The sequence below is a fragment of the Phoenix dactylifera genome, unplaced genomic scaffold (assembly GCF_009389715.1).
Source record: "Phoenix dactylifera cultivar Barhee BC4 unplaced genomic scaffold, palm_55x_up_171113_PBpolish2nd_filt_p 000391F, whole genome shotgun sequence".
In the NCBI taxonomy this organism is placed as follows: Eukaryota; Viridiplantae; Streptophyta; class Magnoliopsida; order Arecales; family Arecaceae; genus Phoenix; species Phoenix dactylifera.
The window spans coordinates 14,688-34,415 of record NW_024067837.1 but is presented as its reverse complement, the minus strand read 5'-3'; the positions used below and the strand labels follow the sequence as shown (position 1 = coordinate 34,415).

The 19,728-nt window shown below is 49.3% G+C and overlaps 1 protein-coding gene across 1 annotated transcript; it reads right to left on the bottom strand.

Annotated features, from left to right (window-relative positions):
- Nucleotides 1-2,021: 2,021 nt before the first annotated feature.
- On the bottom strand, nt 2,022-8,653 carry LOC120105906. The gene is made up of 9 exons (XM_039118672.1): nt 8,580-8,653; nt 7,552-7,696; nt 6,669-6,737; nt 6,245-6,274; nt 4,979-5,011; nt 4,444-4,514; nt 3,984-4,065; nt 2,365-2,454; nt 2,022-2,272 (listed from the first exon to the last, which is right to left on the bottom strand). The coding sequence occupies exons 1-9, from the start codon at nt 8,651-8,653 to the stop codon at nt 2,228-2,230; spliced, it is 639 nt and encodes a 212-aa protein (XP_038974600.1). The 3' UTR covers nt 2,022-2,227.
- Between the last annotated feature and the right edge of the window lie 11,075 nt (nt 8,654-19,728).

The following is a 19,728-nucleotide window of genomic DNA, read 5'->3' as shown; positions in this document are numbered from 1 at the left end:
GGGCCGTTTTGTGCTTACTAGGCTGATCAAGTGGACCATCCCACATTAGGGGTCTTAGCCCTTAGGGTCATATAAGTAAGTTTACATATTAACCCCTTACGTGTGTTGATATTACATAAAGTGCTTATACGTGAAAAAGCTGATAATTCCAGTGTTTTGGCATATAGAACCCTATAAGATACAAAAATCATATAAAGTTCGCTTGAGTAAGACACCTGATCCTACGGGCAGGGTAACTATTTTCCAGGCGTGTCGTACATATGATGGGCTTAATATGCCAGGCTAAGTTCGATCAAATTCATAAAGCTTTTACATGAAAACATTTTGACATAAATGTTATTAAAGGACTTGAATAACCATGACAATGTTTTGTGCAGTAGGCTGGCCCCTTTGGATTTGAACAGGCAAACTTATTTTCTGTTTTCTATTCATAAAAAATAATAATTATATATCTAGTTTCTTAGAATACCATTTCCTCTCCTAGATCACCTCCCTCCTACAGTGGCCACCTTGATGATGAGGCATATTTGCAAATAATAACTTTTGGTGGTAAATATGTGATAAAACATATTTTGAAAAGGACATAATTTCCTGTTCTCAAAAAAAAAAAAAGGGACTGATTTAGTATCAATCTTTCTTTGAGTGCATGCCATGCATTCCTGCACCCTTAGAGCCTTCCATCAAACATTAGAAAATATAAAAAAGGAAAAGAACTCCAGGACCAAGCATGCTTGGAATACATGGCATGTAATCATGAATTGGAAACTTTTGGACCAATTACAGTTTGAATGTATGTACTTCTATATGATCTGGTAGCCTAGCCAGTTGCTCTCATGCATTCTATGATATTTGTCACCAGTACATAGCATGTGGAATTCAAACATCTTGCTGGTCACATCTCCAGGAGCTTCAGTTTTTCCTCAATTATTTTATCATTCCTTTCAATTGCTCGAGGTTAGTTTTAGCTATGAGAAATTTGCAACTCAGCAAGAGCAACAAGAGTTCTGATCACAACTGAAGTGAAAAATTGCAAGCTCCTCATTCCTAATGTGGCTTATTGAGCTGCGAATGCAATTTAATCATAAGTATCCTTCATCTTTCATCAGATCATTTCTTCCAAATGTAACTAGTGCTACAGGTGAGAAAATGCTTAAACAGAGCATTAAGAACCTTACGAATGAGAATCAAAAGATTTTTTTTTTTATGAATGTCCACCTAATTTAACCATCGTTCATATATGCACATCCATCATACCTATTAATTTGTAAGGATAACCTATCCATTTACTCCCCAACGTACTGTTAAATTGTTAAATTGTTATTCGAATAAAATCATCAAGGACCAAAGAACTAATCACTCGACAAGCATAGCCTTTCTGCTCCTCGAACTTCATATTGATGAACATGAATGCATCAACTTGTAAGGTCCCAAAACTCTGGGTTCAGATTTCATCTAGGGAGTATAAATTTATCTCCTGCAATCAAGATTTAGTACTTGTTGGCCTCCTGGGAACTGTTGATCAGTGCACCTTTCATATTTTAGTTTTGCATCTTTTTTTCAGATGAGTTGATCCGCTGAGCTTTCAGATAAATGAGCCACCCATCTATCAGAAAATGGAACTGGTTCTTCCCCGAGATGGGCTCGTGACTTCAAAGTTTGTGGAGCTGGAATTATCTCAAAGGCGTATATACTCGTCTCTCTAAGCTTTTGGCAAATTCGATTGTGGTACCCATCTGCTACCATGCCTCAGATTTCAAGAGCTTTCAATGCTTGTCTAACCCCATCCACAGAAATAAAAGATGTTCAGGTTGGCCATCTTCGAATTGCTGAAGTAAATGGAACATTTGACGAAGATAACAAAATTCTTATTTTTCTACAAAAGTATTGGACTATCCATGATGGTTCTTAGCTCCTATCAGGTGAAAAGGTTTTTTCCTTCATATAAAATGGACATAAGCCTTTAGTCTCCACTATAAATTACATGCAAGTACCAAAGACATCACCTTACACCTTGCCCATAATTTTGCCCCACTACTAATACTCGCAAATATTTTGTTTTATGGTGAAAATAGAATTCCATAGAAGAATTTAGCACCAGTTTTCTCATGGCTTAAGCTTGTTTTAGCACTTACATGGAAGTCTATCAAATATAACGGGGAGATACTATAATAACTAAGTACATCAAATACAACAGGAAGATACTATAACAACGAAGGCTGGGAGCAGTTCAATTGCTAGTATACCGTTCATAGTTTTCATTCCAGCTTCTCAACTGCAAAATATACACAAGAAGCAAAACTGACACGATAAGCAAGATAAATCTTATTATTAGTAATGAAATGAAAGAAAAGGTTGTCAGGATACCTTCTCAACGGCATCTGCAGTGACTGGGAAGTTCCGCCTCTCCTTGAGGGATTTAATGCGAGCCTTCATATTATCATTTTGTTCTTCAGCCTGAACCAAAAGTGACAAGTGTCAATAGTAACAAACCTAATGCAGCATGCATACAGTCCTGTCAAATATAGTATATGAATCAGTTATGTTGCCAATACCTGCCATGTCATTTATTCACTTTTAGATGAGCATGTAGAATCCTAAAACAGCCTGCAGGTTAGGTATTGATCTACGCCTTTATAGCGAGTCATAAATTTTCAAAGGTTCTTTTATAGTTAAAATAGACCACCCAAGTGATTAAGTTTAAATTTATCAAGCATTAGGATATTGTTATAAATGTTTATATATGTAGCAGCAGCAACTGTCACCATATAATTGATTTTATAGTGAAGATATTCGTAGGCAGTTTGCTAATCTTGTAGTTAGTTCATGACATCATTGCTTTGGGCACTTTTACAACCCTCTTGCCCAGAATCAATCATCCATGTTTCCATCAGCGCTTAACACTGGCTAACATACAAACACCAGAACTGTTTTTAGTACATTAGGAATTGAAGAGAAGAAGTTAAAGATGTTTGGACTGTCCATCATTTGAATCGGTGAAGTGAATAAATGGGGCATTTAACATGCACAGTATGCAAGTTCTTGTTTTCCCTTGCCTAGCCAAAAGAAAAATAAAAAAGAAATCGAGACAAAGTTGTGAACATAAATATTCTTCTTGAAACCTGTATATTCTTAGTCTTAAAAGAAGGCATTATTACTACTGCACGTGTATGTACTAATACTAGAAACACCAAGCATTACTTTACTGATTGAACCCAGTGAATGAATAGAAAGAACACGCTCTATGCCATCTGAAACAACACCCAACGAATAAGGAGCTGCTGAAGGAGGTACTCCAGCATGACAATATAAAACTAAGATCACTAAATCTACTAATAGCTTGTGTGATGTCACTTGTGCAGGGAAAAACAATGGTTTTCCTACTAAATAAGTTGCTGTTCCAGTAGATCATCATCATTCTGTTCTACCAAGAACCTCTGCACACTAACATTATCCATTCCAATTTTAAGATTGTAATACTTCGAATTTTGCTTTCAAATATAATTATTATAGGATGCTTTGAGATACAACATAGAGGCATAGGTACAATAAAAGATTTCCACCTTGCTCGCTACAAAGAAGAAATTAAATTAATTGAAGCTCATTAGTCATAAGCAGATTTCAAATCTCAAGGAACAGCATTATACGATGGCTGGCTGGTATAGTAGGATCTTCAAAATGGGGTGATACTGGGGCGGCATGCGTTGATATGTATTTGCATAAATGAGGGGAAAAAGTATACCAAATGTTATGGAATTGATACACCTCAATATGGGCCATATGAGGCAATACAAATGGTTTTCCTAATGGTGACATGTATCAGCCCCATTGCACTGACTAGTCCCTGACAGGGCTGGTAGACACAAGATTTCAACCCTTGGTCATTAAGACATTGGTGATTCTTAAGTCCATTAAAAATATATTTATTGTTTGAAAGGAAATAACAATTTTATCAAAAGGTACAGGGGTTCTATCAGTAAAGTTACCCTTTGTAACAGACTTGTCAAATGTTGAATTTCATCCTTCTTTGCTTTTGTTATCTTCTCTCTGATATCTTCTATGTTCGTCCTGCTTTTCGGTCATTCAATCATCAATAAGACCAGTTCTGCAGATCATTATTGACAGCTACTCCAACAGATAAAGCATGATCATTGATATGAAAAGCTTACAAAGACATACATTTACAACATAGATGTGTGTGTGTAGATATATAATATACATACATACATACATACATAAATACATACATACATACATACATACATATATATATATATATGATACTGAAAAACAGGTCTCATCAATCAATATAACTCTAGACCACAAGACAGGTATAAATGGTATATCATCTCAATTTTCTACAATTACTAACTTCAAGTGGTATGGTTCCAAGCAAATATCAGTTTTTCCATCCCTTCAAAAATAAAAAATAAAACAAGTACTTACTTGTCTGAAGATAAAATGTCAAGATGATGCTCTTCCACTAGTTGCTCTACCATGTCAAGAGTCGTACCTACCTGTGACAAATCAAACTTGTATAAATAATCCTTTTCTAAATTAGAATATATTCCTTAAAAATATTTAATTTCGTACAAAATATTTATGATTGCATTTTGATTGTTGCATACACATACACAGATTATATTTATATATATATATATATATATATATATATATATATATATATATATATATATATATATATGTTTTAGCAAGAAAATCCTAGTGTGGATTGAAGTTCAGTGAGAGAAGAACAAAAGGGACCAAGAACCTGATTTAGTTATGACATTTATAGACTCAAATTTTCCTGCAAAATAAGTCATAAACTCCTATGAAATGACCTAGATGACTTCACATGTGTGGGCATGCAAATAATAAGAAAGGTTAAACTAACAACCAACTGTTTTGCAAATTACTAACAGAGCATTATGTTCAGTACTATATTCAAAAAAGAAAAGGCATGGTATATGATAAACAGCACCTCTGTTTCATGGCATATAGACTCAAACTCCTCCTGCAAAATACAAAGAAACAATTCAAATGATCTACACGGAGGACATAAAATAGAACAAAATTGCAAATTTTCACAACAATAGGTGGAAATAAAAAAACTGAAACCAGTATATGAATATATGAGCAGAAACTAATTCCATGTCTCACTACAACAATGTTTAATTATTATTCCATAAAAACCAAGCCAAAAGTGTTCGCTAATCATTGCAGTTCAAGTATAGCACACCTACATTCAGGACTTGCCGATTCAAAGTAGGTTCAGCGTGACAGATTCCTAATGCATTAAATTAAACATATCAAATCAAATCTTTTTTACTTTTTAAAACTTTCCGTTGAAGATGCCAACAAATCAACAGACTCGGCAACCAACACTATCAGGTGAGATCTTCCTTTTCTTTCCAGAAGTAGGAATGGAGAGAAAGCCTGGCCCAAATAAGGGTGAGGCAATATTACCTGGACACTTCAACATCTAGGTTTTTTGCCACGTCTGGACACTCAAACACCCAGACATCCAGACACTTCACGACACTCCTTCACATTTCAAATGAGTGAACCATAATGACATCATGGTTACATATCAACTTTTGATATTATATCCAAAAGTTTTCAAGTCTAACACAACATTCAGCACAAAATGATTTATGAATTCTAAGAAATTACAAAGCAATTGATCCAACATCTTATACATTATATGCATATAGCCATACATATTTAGGACATATATATATATATATATAATACCAACCAGCAGTGTCCAATCTATTGAAAGATCCCGTATCCAACACTTTAGGATACTTGGACACATGACACCCGTGTCACATGTCCAGGTAACATTAGGGTGAAGGCAGGATTGGGGCTAGATTATCGGTATCCAACATCCAATGATTTTACCAACTCAACCAGTGCACTTAAAGGTTTGCTCAGGTTATTTAGAAGGACACATATAATTTCCATGTCCAACAGCGCTAAAATTATCTAATTTTAACCATTACATACAACAGAATGCTACTATCATAACATATGTCAATCTCTATAACTTACCCAATGATGTGCATGGAAATTAAATCACAGCAGATACGAAGCTATTGATAAAAGGACCGTCATCAAGTCAAGCTACCGTGGGTGCACACATCATATTTCACGAGGAAACAAAGAAGTTTACTTAGATAATACATGCAAGGAAGGTATCACTGCATAAAGAAGCATGAAATGGTGAAGAACATGTAATACATACCTCTATATTTTCATGCAACGATTTGATGACCTGAAAGTAAGACAGCAAAGGGATAGAATACTAGCTTAGCAGCCATTATGTCAGACAAGTACACACAAGCACACTCTTGCACAGAAATAAACAAGACCTTTTTACCAGAAAACTGAAAACAAATATAGCAATGAATTCACTTCAAAACATCTCTGGCAAAAAGTGCAAATATATGAAGGCATCAACTACCAAATTACTGAATAAAAACAAAATGAAATGAAATTTAAGGTTTCAAAAAGCTGGATTCAAGAAATCATTGCTATATCTTGCATCTATGCTTCTGTTTCTAGTTAAAATTCTAACTCAAATCTATGACATACTCCTGACTCAAGAGGTAGTCTAAAATATGCTCTTCACATATGCAAGGTCAGAAAGATAAGGATAAAATTGTCACCTGAATACACATGCGATATAGGCTATCTCTTTCAGCATCTGTAAATGTTGAAAATGCTTTGTGCACATCCTACAGATTCATAATACACAAATAAATCATCCTTGTTGTTAGGATAAAGGCTCAACATATTAATGACATAGCCTAGAATCAATACCCTGAAATTAAAAGGGCAAAAATGCATCTACACAACTAAAGGACTAATAGTAGACCCAATTCAGACAATATGCTTCATTTTGTTGAAGTTGATTGATTAAAATAGGGATTTACTCAGACAATATGTTTCTTTCAGCATCTGCAAACAAGACAATGTAACCATAATAACTCTTCATAATGGTGGTTAGATTTGTTCTATATCAATCAGTTTGCTTTGCTGATAGGAGATAAGTTATAATGAGAAGGTCATTGCTGAAGTTGCAAATGTTTATAGTTGTTGAAGGTGTTGATGATTCGAAGATAGAGGGTGCTCCATTCTCTTGGTGTACATTAGTTTATAATCTAGAATGACAGCTTAACTTTTTCCATCCCTGGAAAGGTGATTGTCTCCTACATCAGATAATTCGAGTGTGCCCATATTTAGAAGTATGTGTCAAGACTATGTGTGGATCTATTATGACATAACGAATTTGTAAGCTCTACTTGATGATATCTCAGCGCCCAATGTTCCCAATGGCAGCAACACATCCAAACTCTGTGCTTCTTATAAAGGTCTGATTTTGAAAACACATCTTCCATCAAATGACAAAACAAAGCCAATATTTATCCACAGACATATAATTTAACTAGCATGGATAATAAAACAATAAGACTAGGCGGGAAAAAAGGAAAAGAACAGATTTTGATGCATTGAAAGTTTTAAGGCAGGGAAGAGAAATGGCACAATTACCTCTTTGGAGAATGCTGTGAGTAGCGATCGAATCCCGAGTTTAAAGGACTTCTTGAGATTCAAATCCCTCGAACTCATGGGCAGACTGGTTTGATGGGCCATTGGGGGAGTGAAGCTACGACTCCAGCAACGAATCTTAAAAACCCTAAAAGCGCCAGAAAAAATGGCATCAGAGAAGGGCCACAAGGAGCTAAACCAAGAATTAGAACTCTCTGAAACCGCAATTCCAGAGTTTCAAATTCTGCAGTTTCGGGTTTGGGATCTGGTGAGGCTTTTTTATCTTTCTTCTCATAAAATTTAGATGGAATGGCATCACCAAAGGGGGCAAAGCGAGTACCCAAATGGGTTTGTGAACACCAACAAAAGTGATGAGCATTAAATTATCAAAAAAAAGAGCCAGAGCATATAGAAATCATAGATATGAAATTAAATCAAATTATAGACAAACCATATACGAGATGCCAAAAAAGTTTAGCTTTTGAAAAATCGCACATTCTTGTCAGCTAAACAAAACCACCATCAAACAAGAAAATACCAATTTAGAGAAAATTGAATAACAAAACTCTCAAATCACAGGCAGCTAGATATGCAAATGATATTTAACAGTGAAAAAAATGGTGACATATCCAAGAGAGATGACAAAACGTGCAACAAAGGAACATTCAACCAACTATGGTTTAATAATAATAAGATATTTCATTTTCTTATTTGTATTTCTTCAGTCACCAAAAATGTTTATCAAATCAAAATCTGGCACAAAAAAGAGAAAGGAAAAAAGCAAAACATTCCCGAAAATAACCATGCATCAAAATTTCCTGCAACTAGGGCCGGATTAGAAATGGGTGTCGCGTCAAGGTTTCTTTATTAAGGTCCAGCAAGAGAAAACGTGAGGGTTAGGGTTAGGGCTACACCACGAGAGTGGGATTAAGGTTAGGATTAGTGTTCCGGCGTGAGAAGGGTTGTTCGAATGGGGTTCTGGTTGCTCTCGGCCGGTAGGGGAAGGGAGAGAAGAAGAGAAGGGAACTCACCCGGAAGCGCGGATTGGAGCGTCGGGGACGAGATCCCGTTTCGAATGAGAGCCCGCCCAAATGAAGGCGTTCATTTAACGTAATACTAGTGTTCGTCGGGGTGTTACATGACTAAATTTTCCTAACGGGTAGCAATCGGGTCGGACGTGGGTTAGGTCAAAAATCCATCACCTATTTATTAAATTTATCAAAATTTTAAATTTGAATCTAATTTATTTATTAAATAGATATTCTGATATGACCTATATAACTTATTTATTAAATACATTAAATGAGTTAAAAAATGTTATACAAGTTTTAAACGGGTTAAATTGATTTAAATAGATTAAATAGGTCAAGCGGGTCGGATTAAATAGGTCAGAAACATGTTAATTAATCAGGTTTCAAACAGATTAAATAGATTTTAAATAGACTAAATGGGTCGGATTATGAATAGATCAAAATAGATTAAACAGGTTAAAGATTTAAATCTGAATCAACCTATTTAATAAACAGGTTTAGATAGGTTAACCTGTTGCTGAGGGTCCAAACCGAGAACGATTGGCACAGCGGTGTGAACGGGGTTCCCTTTGAATTGCTTTGGTTGCGCTCCACCTTCCGCCGGGAAACCTGCAAGCAAGCCTCGCACCACCACCTCCTCCTTCCCCCCCAGCCCCATATATATCAGGCTGGGGGGTTTTTCTGGGGATTGGTCATCGTGTGGCACGATGGGGTTGCCACTGACGTGGCCGTTACAGGGCGTCGTGGGGCAGCGCCGGGTACGGCCATGGCAGGGCGTAGTGGAGCTCCGCTTTGTACGGTTGTTACAGGGAATCGTGGGGCAGCGCCGGATTCGGCCGTTGCAGGGAGTAGTGGAGGAGGGGGCCGCGGCGTGCCTCAGGAGAACAGTCTGTTGTTGTCAAGAGATTGCCGACCCGAGGTCGGATTGCTGGATCCAGGGGGCAGCCGACTCGGGGTCGGACTGCGGAGCCGAAGATATCCGACCCGAGGTCAGATTGCTGGATCAAGGGGCAGCCGACTCGGGGTCGGGCTGCGGAGCCGAAGATATCCGATCCGAGGTCGGATTGCTGGATCAAGGGGCAGCCGACTCGGGGTCGGACTGCGGAGCCGAAGATATCCGACCCGAGGTTGGATTGCTGGATCCAGGGGGCAGCCGACTCGGGGTCGGACTGCGGAGCCGAAGATATCCGACCCGAGGTCGGATTGCTGGATCAAGGGGCAGCCGTAGTCTTCCTGGGCGCGCGTGCCGGTCACGTGGGGCATGGTGGCTAAGTTCCCCCGTAACAGTAGCCCCCCACTTCCGAGCCTGGAACCAGGAGGGGAACGGGTGAAGGGAGTGATGCTTCGAGATTGCCGCCATCCCTCGGAAAGGCGCGCGCGCTCCGAGCTCCCCGCTCTTCTTTTTTTTTTATGGCGTATGGCGGTTGTCGCTGATCTGGCGGTCTGCGGATTTCGGCGGACATCCTTCCTTAATGGCGTCGATTCGCCTTTGGGGCGAGAACGATCCTTCGGTAGCCAGGCGTCCTCTGGCGTCACCGAGGCGTCACCCGCCTTTCTGCCTATTTAACCGGGGGCCCTCCCCCGTCTGCCTTTCTCTTCACAGGCATCCTCGAGTTTCTCCCTTGTGCTGTTGCCGTTGCCGTCGGACTGTTCGTTCGCTCCTCCTTTGACGCTCTCATTTTTCCTGTCTCCTAGCTCGCCCAGTACATGATCCGTCTGGAGGAGAGCCACGAGGAACAGGCGAGGCTCCTGGCGAAGGCCGAGAGCCGACTGAAAGCTGTAGAGGAGGGAGGCCAGGCTGCGGCGGGGAGAACGACCAGGGACCTCGAGACGAGGCTCCAGGTGGCCGAAGAGCGGGCACTCGGCTTCGCCGCCCTCGAGAGGCAACTGTTGGAGGCTCAGGAGCAACTCAAGGTTGCCTCGGGTCTCGAAAGCGAGATCAGGAAGGCGGAGGAGCGAGCCGAAAAGCAGTCCCGGAAGGCTGCCGACTTCCGGGAGAGGTGGGAGAAGGCCCAGCAGTCGGCCGACAACGCCCGCAACCGAACCCGATCTCTTGAAGCCAAGATGGCCGAATTGGAGTCGGCCTTGGAGGGGACTCGTGCGAGCAACCAGGAACTTCATTCGCGCCTGGAGGAGGCTGAGGCTGCTCGCGTCGCTGCCGAGGCGAAGCATGTGGAGGCTCGGGCCGATCTGCTGAGGGTCTCCTCCGAGGCGGATGAGCGGATTGTGGCGAAGGTCATGGAAGCGAAAGCTCAGATTATGGAGCGAGCGGAGGCGGCGCTGGCCGGGAAGAGCGCAGAAATCGGGCGTCAGGCGGTACAGGCCTATCGTCAGTCCGCCGAGTTCATCCGTGACATGTCGGATGCGGGGTCCGACTCCTTTGCCTTAGGCTTCGATGAAGGTCTGGCAAGGGTGTCCACTAAATACCCCGGAATTGACCTGAGTGGGGTCTCCCTCCTCGATTCCCCTCCGATGCCATTGCCTGCCGGTTCTCCAACCGTCTCCCTACCCTTCGCGGACGTGCTCGCCGTTCCCGATCCGGGGGTTCCTCCAAGCTGACCCTCTGTACTTTTTCTTTGTTCTTTTCTTTGTATGTTGGCGTTTTGCCATGTTGTATGGGTCTCGGCCCTGATGCAACGAAAGTTAATGCAAACAAAGTGTTTCCTCATTTCACTTTCGTCCTTCCTCTTTTTAACTCTTGGTAGCGTCTCGCCGACTCCTGACTCTTGAAGTTCCTCCGGCACTAGGCCAGGCATCCGAGGGTTAGGCCTCAGGAAATCCTTCCGGCGCTAGGCCAGGCATCCGAGGGTTAGGCCTCAGAAACTTCTTCCGGCGCTAGGCCAGGCATCCGAGGGTTAGGCCTCAGGAAATTCTTCCGGCGCTAGGCCAGGCATCCGAGGGTTAGGCCTCAGGAAATTCTTCCGGCGCTAGGCCAGGCATCCGAGGGTTAGGCCTCAGGAAATTCTTCCGGCGCTAGGCCAGGCATCCGAGGGTTAGGCCTCAGAAAATTCTTCCGGCGCTAGGCCAGGCATCCGAGGGTTAGGCCTCAGGAAATTCTTCCGGCGCTAGGCCAGGCATCCGAGGGTTAGGCCTCAGGAAATCCTTCCGGTGCTAGGCCAGGCATCCGAGGGTTAAGCCTCAGGAAATTCCGCTCATTGGTCGGCCAAGGCTGGCGCAAGCCGAGGCGACCGGTCGGGGCTTCAGGCTAGTCTGCTCCCGGGATGATCATCGGATTAGCCTGGCATCCGAAGGCCGAGCCTCGGGGAATTCCGCTCGTTGGTCGGCCAAGGCTGGCGCAAGCCGAGGCGACCGGTCGGGGCTTCAGGCTAGTCTGCTCCCGGGATGATCATCGGGTTAGCCTGGCATCCGAAGGCCGAGCTTCGGGGAATTCCGCTCGTTGGTCGGCCAAGGCTGGCGCAAGCCGAGGCGACCGGTCGGGGCTTCAGGCTAGTCTGCTCCCGGGATGATCATCGGGTTAGCCTGGCATCCGAAGGCCGAGCCTCGGGGAATTCCGCTCGTTGGTCGGCCAAGGCTGGCGCAAGCCGAGGCGACCGGTCGGGGCTTCAGGCTAGTCTGCTCCCGGGATGATCATCGGGTTAGCCTGGCATCCGAAGGCCGAGCTTCGGGGAATTCCGCTCGTTGGTCGGCCAAGGCTGGCGCAAGCCGAGGCGACCGGTCGGGGCTTCAGGCTAGTCTGCTCCCGGGATGATCATCGGGTTAGCCTGGCATCCGAAGGCCGAGCTTCGAGGAATTCCGCTCGTTGGTCGGCCAAGGCTGGCGCAAGCCGAGGCGACCGGTCGGGGCTTCAGGCTAGTCTGCTCCCGGGATGATCATCGGGTTAGCCTGGCATCCGAGGGCCGAGCCTCGGGGAATTCCGCTCGTTGGTCGGCCAAGGCTGGCGCAAGCCGAGGCGACCGGTTGGGGCTTCAGGCTAGTCTGCTCCCGGGATGATCATCGGGTTAGCCTGGCATCCGAGGGCCGAGCCTCGGGGAATTCCGCTCGTTGGTCGGCCAAGGCTGGCGCAAGCCGAGGCGACCGGTCGGGGCTTCAGGCTAGTCTGCTCCCGGGATGATCATCGGGTTAGCCTGGCATCCGAAGGCCGAGCTTCGGAGAATTCCGCTCGTTGGTCGGCCAAGGCTGGCGCAAGCCGAGGCGACCGGTCGGGGCTTCAGGCTAGTCTGCTCCCGGGATGATCATCGGGTTAGCCTGGCATCCGAAGGCCGAGCTTCGGGGAATTCCGCTCGTTGGTCGGCCAAGGCTGGCGCAAGCCGAGGCGACCGGTCGGGGCTTCAGGCTAGTCTGCTCCCGGGATGATCATCGGGTTAGCCTGGCATCCGAGGGCCGAGCCTCGGGGAATTCTGCTCGTTGGTCGCGCGCCTATCACTTGCCGCTCGACGGGGTTTCTCCGTGGCCAGCTGCGATCGTATTTCTCCTCCTCTCGATGCGTCGCCTGGGGAACACCAGAAGGCTATTAAATGCTAATTGAGGCGTTACCTGGGAAATCGGATCGGCCAGTTGCTGCTTGCGAGGAGTGCCAGTTAAGCGGCCGCGATACGCGCGTTCTTCGAGGCGGATGCGGCCTGGGCGCGTGCGGAGATACGTGTGCCGTGGGATACACGCCGCCCGGAGTGTCTTGCATGAAGAATGCAATTAAGGAGAGCGACGCTTAGGAGGTCGTGGGAGGATACGCCTCGAGAGCCGGAACGGCTCCGGATTCGATGCGCCCGCATTTATTGGAGCCACCCGCATCGGAACGACCGGGGGGCCACAGTTTGGCAATAAATATAAGTGCCGGTGCGGTGGAGCCTGCCAAGCCGGAGCTGTTCAGGTTGCCATGGATCGTGGACCTCCTCTCCGGTGCGTGGCTGGGAAGCCCCTGCCGGAAGAACGGGAGGTGTGCCCCTCGCGACTTCCGCCAACTAGCCGTTTCATCTGGGATCAACGGGGGGATTCTCCCCGGTGGAACTCCGCTCTAGGCGTTTCATCCGGGATCACATCCCCCCTCTTTTCCGTCCCACCTCCCGATTGAGCTCTGCGCCAGACGCTTCATCCGGGATCGCGCCTCCTCGCGCTCTTCTCCCTTGTATTCCTTCCCTCCCCTTCTCTTGGGGAGGGCCGGAATATCCTTTGGAGGTGGCGTTCCTCTAGGAGCAGTGTGAACTCCTTCTTCGTCCACTTCTTCTTCGTCCGCGCCGGCTCTTCGTCTTTTGCGTGAGGCGTCGATGGCGCCTCCGGGGAGAAGCACCCACGCCCGGTGGGATCGCAGCTGCTTCGGGTGGAGGGTTCGGGATCCCGGATCTTCAACTCTACGGAGTCCCCACCTCTTCCTTACTTTCTTTACTCCCCAATCCCCCTCTGGGAATTCTTTGTAATCACACGAACACGCCATTGTGACCAGGAATTATTGAAATGAAAAGGACTATACATTTTTTGAACTGTCTTTCTGGCTTTGTCTTTCTACTGGTAATACACCCGTAGGTTAGCGGAATTCTAGCTCCTTGGAATTTCTCGACCATCTAGGGCCTCCAACTGGTAGGAGCCAGGTCGGTTTACCCAGCGAACCCTATACGGGCCTTCCCAATTTGGCGCCAGCTTCCCACCTTCCGCGGGTTGAGATGCTTTGGCTCGCCTTAGCACCAGATCTCCGATTCTGAAAAATTTTGGTCGGACCTTGGAGTTATAATATCGGGCCACCCTCCGCTGATACATCGCCATCCGAACCTGCGCCATTTCCCTCGCTTCTTCCAAGAGGTCCAAGTTTCCTCGGAGTTGCTCCGAATTGGCCTCAGGTCGGTGCGTAGCCACCCGGGGCGAGGGGAGTCCGAGCTCCACGGGGACAACCGCTTCCGTGCCATAGGTTAGGCTGAAAGGCGTCTCCCCGGTAGGGGTCCGATGCGTGGTCCGATACGCCCAAAGGACGTTCTCGAGTTCTTCGACCCAAGCTTGCCCCGTCCGACCGATTCGCGCCTTAATTCCTTGGAGGATTGTCCGGTTTGTCACCTCGGCCTCACCGTTGGTTTGGGGATGCGACACAGATGTGAACCGATGCTCGATCCCGAATTCCTCGCAGAAGTCACGGAAATGCTTGTTGTCGAACTGTCGACCATTATCCGAGATGAGGACCCGGGGTACCCCAAATCGGACAATGATGTTTTTCTTCACGAACTTCCGGACTTGCGCCTCCGTGAAGTGGCCAGCGGCTCTGCCTCCACCCACTTGGTGAAGTAGTCGATTGCAACAATCAAGAATTTCCGCTGGGCGGAAGCGACGGGGAATGGTCCGAGGATATCCATTCCCCACTGTGCGAAGGGCCAGGGTGCGGTGATTGGTGCCAAGGGGACAGAAGGGGCTCTCTGGACGTTGGCGTGGCGCTGGCAGGCGTCGCATTTCCGTACGTGATCCTTTGAGTCCTCCAACAAGGTAGGCCAATAATAGCCTTGCCTCATGATCTTGTGCGCCAAGGACCTAGCCCCCGAGTGCGATCCGCAGACGCCCTCATGGACTTCGCCGAGGACGTAGGTCGCCTCCGAGGGGCGGAGGCACCTTAAGAGGGGGGCGGTAAACGAGGTCCGATACAGCCTCCCTTCATAGAGTACGTAGTGGGCGGACTTCCTGACAAGTCGCCGAGCTTGATCTTCGTCTTCAGGGAGGATCCCTTCGGCGAGGTAGGCGACGAGCGGGTCCATCCAAGACGGCTCCGGATCAATCGCCATCACCGCTCCAGCCTCGCCGATGCTCGGGGCATCCAGGGTCTCCAGGTAGACTGCCCTCGACAAGTTGTGCGCCTCTGCACCCACCAAGCGGGACAACCTGTCGGCCCTGGCATTTTCGCTTCTGGAGACCTGCTGGATGTCGACACTGCCGAGGTCGGGAATGAGTGCTTGCACCTTCCGGACGTAGTTCTGCATGGTCGGGCTCCGGGCCTCGAACTCTCCACGGACCTGCCCGACCACCAGCTGGGAGTCGGTGAAGACCTTCAAACGCCGGATGCCGAGCTCCCCAGTGAGTTTGAGTCCTGCGACTAGGGCCTCGTATTCCGCCTCGTTGTTGGTAACTGGAAATCCAAACCTCAAGGCATACTCGGCTATCACTCCATCAGGACTGGTAAGGACCAGCCCGGCCCCTCCACCCTCGGGGTTCGACGACCCATCGATGTGAAGCGTCCAGGTCGGGAGGTCGAGGCTGGGCGTTTCCGGCGGTCTAGGTTCCGCCTCCTGCACCGTGCACTCAGCGAGGAAGTCCGCGAGCACCTGGGCCTTGATGGCGGGTCGAGGCTGGTAGCGGATGTCGAATTCTCCGAGTTCTACTGCCCACTTCACCAGCCGTCCCGCATTCTCGAGGTTGCTGAGGATCTGTCGTAACGGTTGATCAGTTAAGAGGGTGACAGAATGGGCCTGGAAATAGGGGCGGAGCCTCCTGGTCGCGGTCAGCAGCGCGAAGGCGATCTTTTCAGCCTTCGTATACCGCGTCTCGGCGTTCCGTAGGACCCGGCTGATGTAGTACACAGGCTTCTGGAGCTTTGCCTCTTCCCGAACCAGCACCGCACTGACCGCGGTTGGGGAGACCGCCAGATAGAGGTAGAGCATCTCCCCTTCTTGCGGCTTGGACAGTAGGGGAGGAGACGCCAGGTATTCCTTGAGCTGGTCGAATGCTGCTCGACATTCGGCAGTCCAGAGGAAGTCTTTTGGGCGTTTTAACACCTTGAAGAATGGTTGGCAGCGTTCGGCCGATTTTGCCACAAATCGTCCGAGCGCGGCGACCCTTCCAGCGAGCTCCTGAACTTCCTTTACTTTGGTCGGAGGGGACATACCTTGGATGGCCTTGATTTTGTCCGGGTTGGCTTCGATACCCCGCTGGTTGACAATGAAACCAAGGAACCTCCCGGCCGAAGCGCCAAAGGCGCACTTCGCTGGGTTCAGCTTCATGCGAAACTTCCGTAAGGTGGTGAAAGTCTCCTCCAGATCCACGATGTGCTGGTCTGCCTGGCGGCTCTTCACCAGCATATCGTCCACGTACACCTCCATGTTCCGGCCGATTTGCTCTTTGAAGATTTTGTTGACGAGGCGCTGGTAAGTGGCGCCAGCGTTCTTCAGACCGAAGGGCATTACCTTGTAGCAGTACAGCCCCCGGTCCGTTATAAAGGCAGTTTTCTCCTCGTCCTGTGGGGCCATCATTATCTGGTTGTAACCGGAGAAGGCATCCATGAAAGACAGCAGCTGATATCCGAAAGTCGCGTCGACCAGTTGGTCTATCCGCGGAAGCGGGAAGCTATCCTTAGGGCACGCCTTGTTCAGGTCGGTATAGTCGACGCACATCCTCCACTTCCCGCTCGCCTTCCGGACAAGTATAACATTTGCCAGCCACTCGGGGTAACTCACCTCCCTTATGAATCCTGCCTCCAAGAGTTTGTCTACCTCCTGGTCGACCACCCGGATCCGATCCGGGGCACAGTGTCTCTTCTTCTGCTTCACTGGCCGGTGGGCCGGGTCGACGTTGAGGGCGTGAGAAATGACCTCCGGGTCAATCCCAGGTACATCGGCCGCCGACCAGGCAAATACATCGGCATTGGCTCGGAGGAATTCCACCAACCGGGCCCGAGCTCCCGGGTCGAGATTGGCGCCGACCCGGACCACCCGGTCCCGGCGGCCTTCCTCGAGGGGAACTTCGACCACACCCTCGGCCGGCTCCCCCTGCCGCAAGGCCACCTCGTCTCTGGCATCAAGGGACTCGACGCTTAGGACTTCTGCGGGCTTCTTCCCTTTGAGGGTCGCTAGGAAACATTGCCGTGCGGTCGGTCGGTCGCCTCGGACCTCCCCGATCCCGACCGCCGTGGGGAACCGCATGAGCAAGTGGTACGTAGAGACCACCGCGCGAAGGGCGTTCAGTCCGGGTCGTCCGAGGATAGCGTTGTAGGCCGAGGGAACACGGACGACCAAGAACCCGAGTCGCACCGTGGCTTCTGCGGGTGCGACGCCCGCAGTCACAGGCAGCTCAACGACACCTTCCGCCGGGACAGCGTCACCGGTGAATCCTATGAGGGGGGTGGATATTTTGTGCAACAATTGTCTGGACAAGCCCATCTTTTGGAAGGCCTCGTAAAACAAGATATCAGCTGAGCTTCCACTATCCACAAGAACACGCCTTACATCATAGTTTGCCATAGTGAGGGAGATCACCATGGCGTCATCGTGGGGGGTCTGAACCCCCTTTACATCCTCATCACAAAAGGTGATTACATTGCCGACCCTCTGCCTCTTTGCGACGGCCGCCCCTAACGCTTCCGTCGAGCCCCCTGCTTTCCTCACGGGCCAGGGGCAGCCCCCAGTGATAGTGTGGATTACGCCCGCAACGGGTCGATTCTACTCCCGAGGCTCCGGAGGGGCCGGGTCGGCCGGACGCGGGTCTGCGGGGGGACGTCGGTCGCTCACATATCGACCGAGATGCCCCCGGCGGATGAGAGCCTCGATCTCGTCCCGAAGCTGGAAGCAGTCCTCCGTGTCGTGGCCGTGGTCTCGGTGGTACTCACAGTACGCCCGGGAGGGCCTCTTCCCAGGGATCCTCCGCATCTGTCTCGGGGCCGGGAGGTCCTCCCGCCCCTTGATCTCCATAAGGATCTGGGCCCGGGGAGTCAGGAGAGGGGTGTACCGGTGAAAACGTCGGGGCGGAGAACGAGGGCGTGGGGTGCCGTGGTTCTTCGCCGGCGACGGGCTTCTGCGCCGACGCTGAGGCATCGGGCTCCTCCTCTGGCGTGCCTCTTTCCGCCTTTTCTTCCCAAGCTTTTGAGGGATCTCGGCGGCCTCCTTGCTCCGGTGGGCGGCCGCCTCCTCGGCGTCCGCATACTGGTTCGCCCGGGACAACAGCTCTGGGAAGCTCCGCGGCAGGCGTTTGTCCAGGGAGAAGGTGAGTCTACCCTTTCGGAAGCCACGCTTCAGGGCTAAAAGAGCTACCTCCTGACTCAGGTTCCGGACCTCCAGCGTAGCCCTGTTGAAGCGGGTAAGATAATCCCGCAGGCTTTCTCCCTCGTTTTGCCGGACATCAAAGAGGGAGTCGGAGACTAGTCGCCGCCGGCTACTGACGGCGAAATGAGTGATGAAGAGGCGAGTGAACTGGTCGAAGGACCGGATTGAGTCAGCCTCCATCCCGGCGAACCATGCCCTCGCCGGGCCACGGAGGGTTGCCGGAAAAGCCTTGCAGAGAAGGGGATCTGATGCTCCGTGGAGGAGCATAAGGGTCCTGAAACTCTCGACGTGATCCCGCGGATCCGCCGCCCCGTCATAGGGCTCGATCGCCGGCATTTTGAACTCCGGCGGATTCGGGGTCCGCAGGATCCTCGAGGCGAGAGCCGGCTGGGAGGAGATCTCTAAGTCGGCGAAGGGATCTTTGGAATGGCCCTTCAGGACCTGGAGTTGTCGGTGGAGATCGTCCACCCGCCGGTCCAGGGAGCGCGACCGGTGGGTGGGAGACAAGGAGCGGCGAGAGGGGGACCGACTGGAGCGCGGGTTCCTCGAGGACTGGGGGGTCTGGGAACGCGCCCGGGCCCGCCTCTCGTACCCCGCGCAGCTCCGGTGGGAAGGTCCCGGCAGAATGGAGCGTGCTCGAGAATCCTCCTCGCGCCGGCGCTCCTCCCCATGGGAGAGGAAGGAGCGCGGGTTGAGGAGGACAGGCGAACGCTCAGGCAGCGGCGGCTCCTGAGCCCGCTGCGGCGCCCGGGACATCGCACCCTGCAGATTCTGCACCGCTTCCGCGAGGGTGCGAACCTGCTGGGTTAGCTGGTCGAACTGGGCGGCTTCGACCATCTGAATGGGCGGTGGGGCGGTGGAGTGTTGCTGAGAGCGTGTTGGAGATGCAGCGGCCTCCCGGCCAGTGGCGCGAGAGGCCCCGCGACCGGAAGCATTGGAAGCTCCACGACCACCTCGCCGTGCCATTACGATCGCTCTGAGATCCGGGCTCTTCCTCTAGCGCCAACTGTTGCTGAGGGTCCAAACCGAGAACGATTGGCACAGCGGTGTGAACGGGGTTCCCTTTGAATTGCTTTGGTTGCGCTCCACCTTCCGCCGGGAAACCTGCAAGCAAGCCTCGCACCACCACCTCCTCCTTCCCACCCAGCCCCATATATATCAGGCTGGGGGGTTTTTCTGGGGATTGGTCA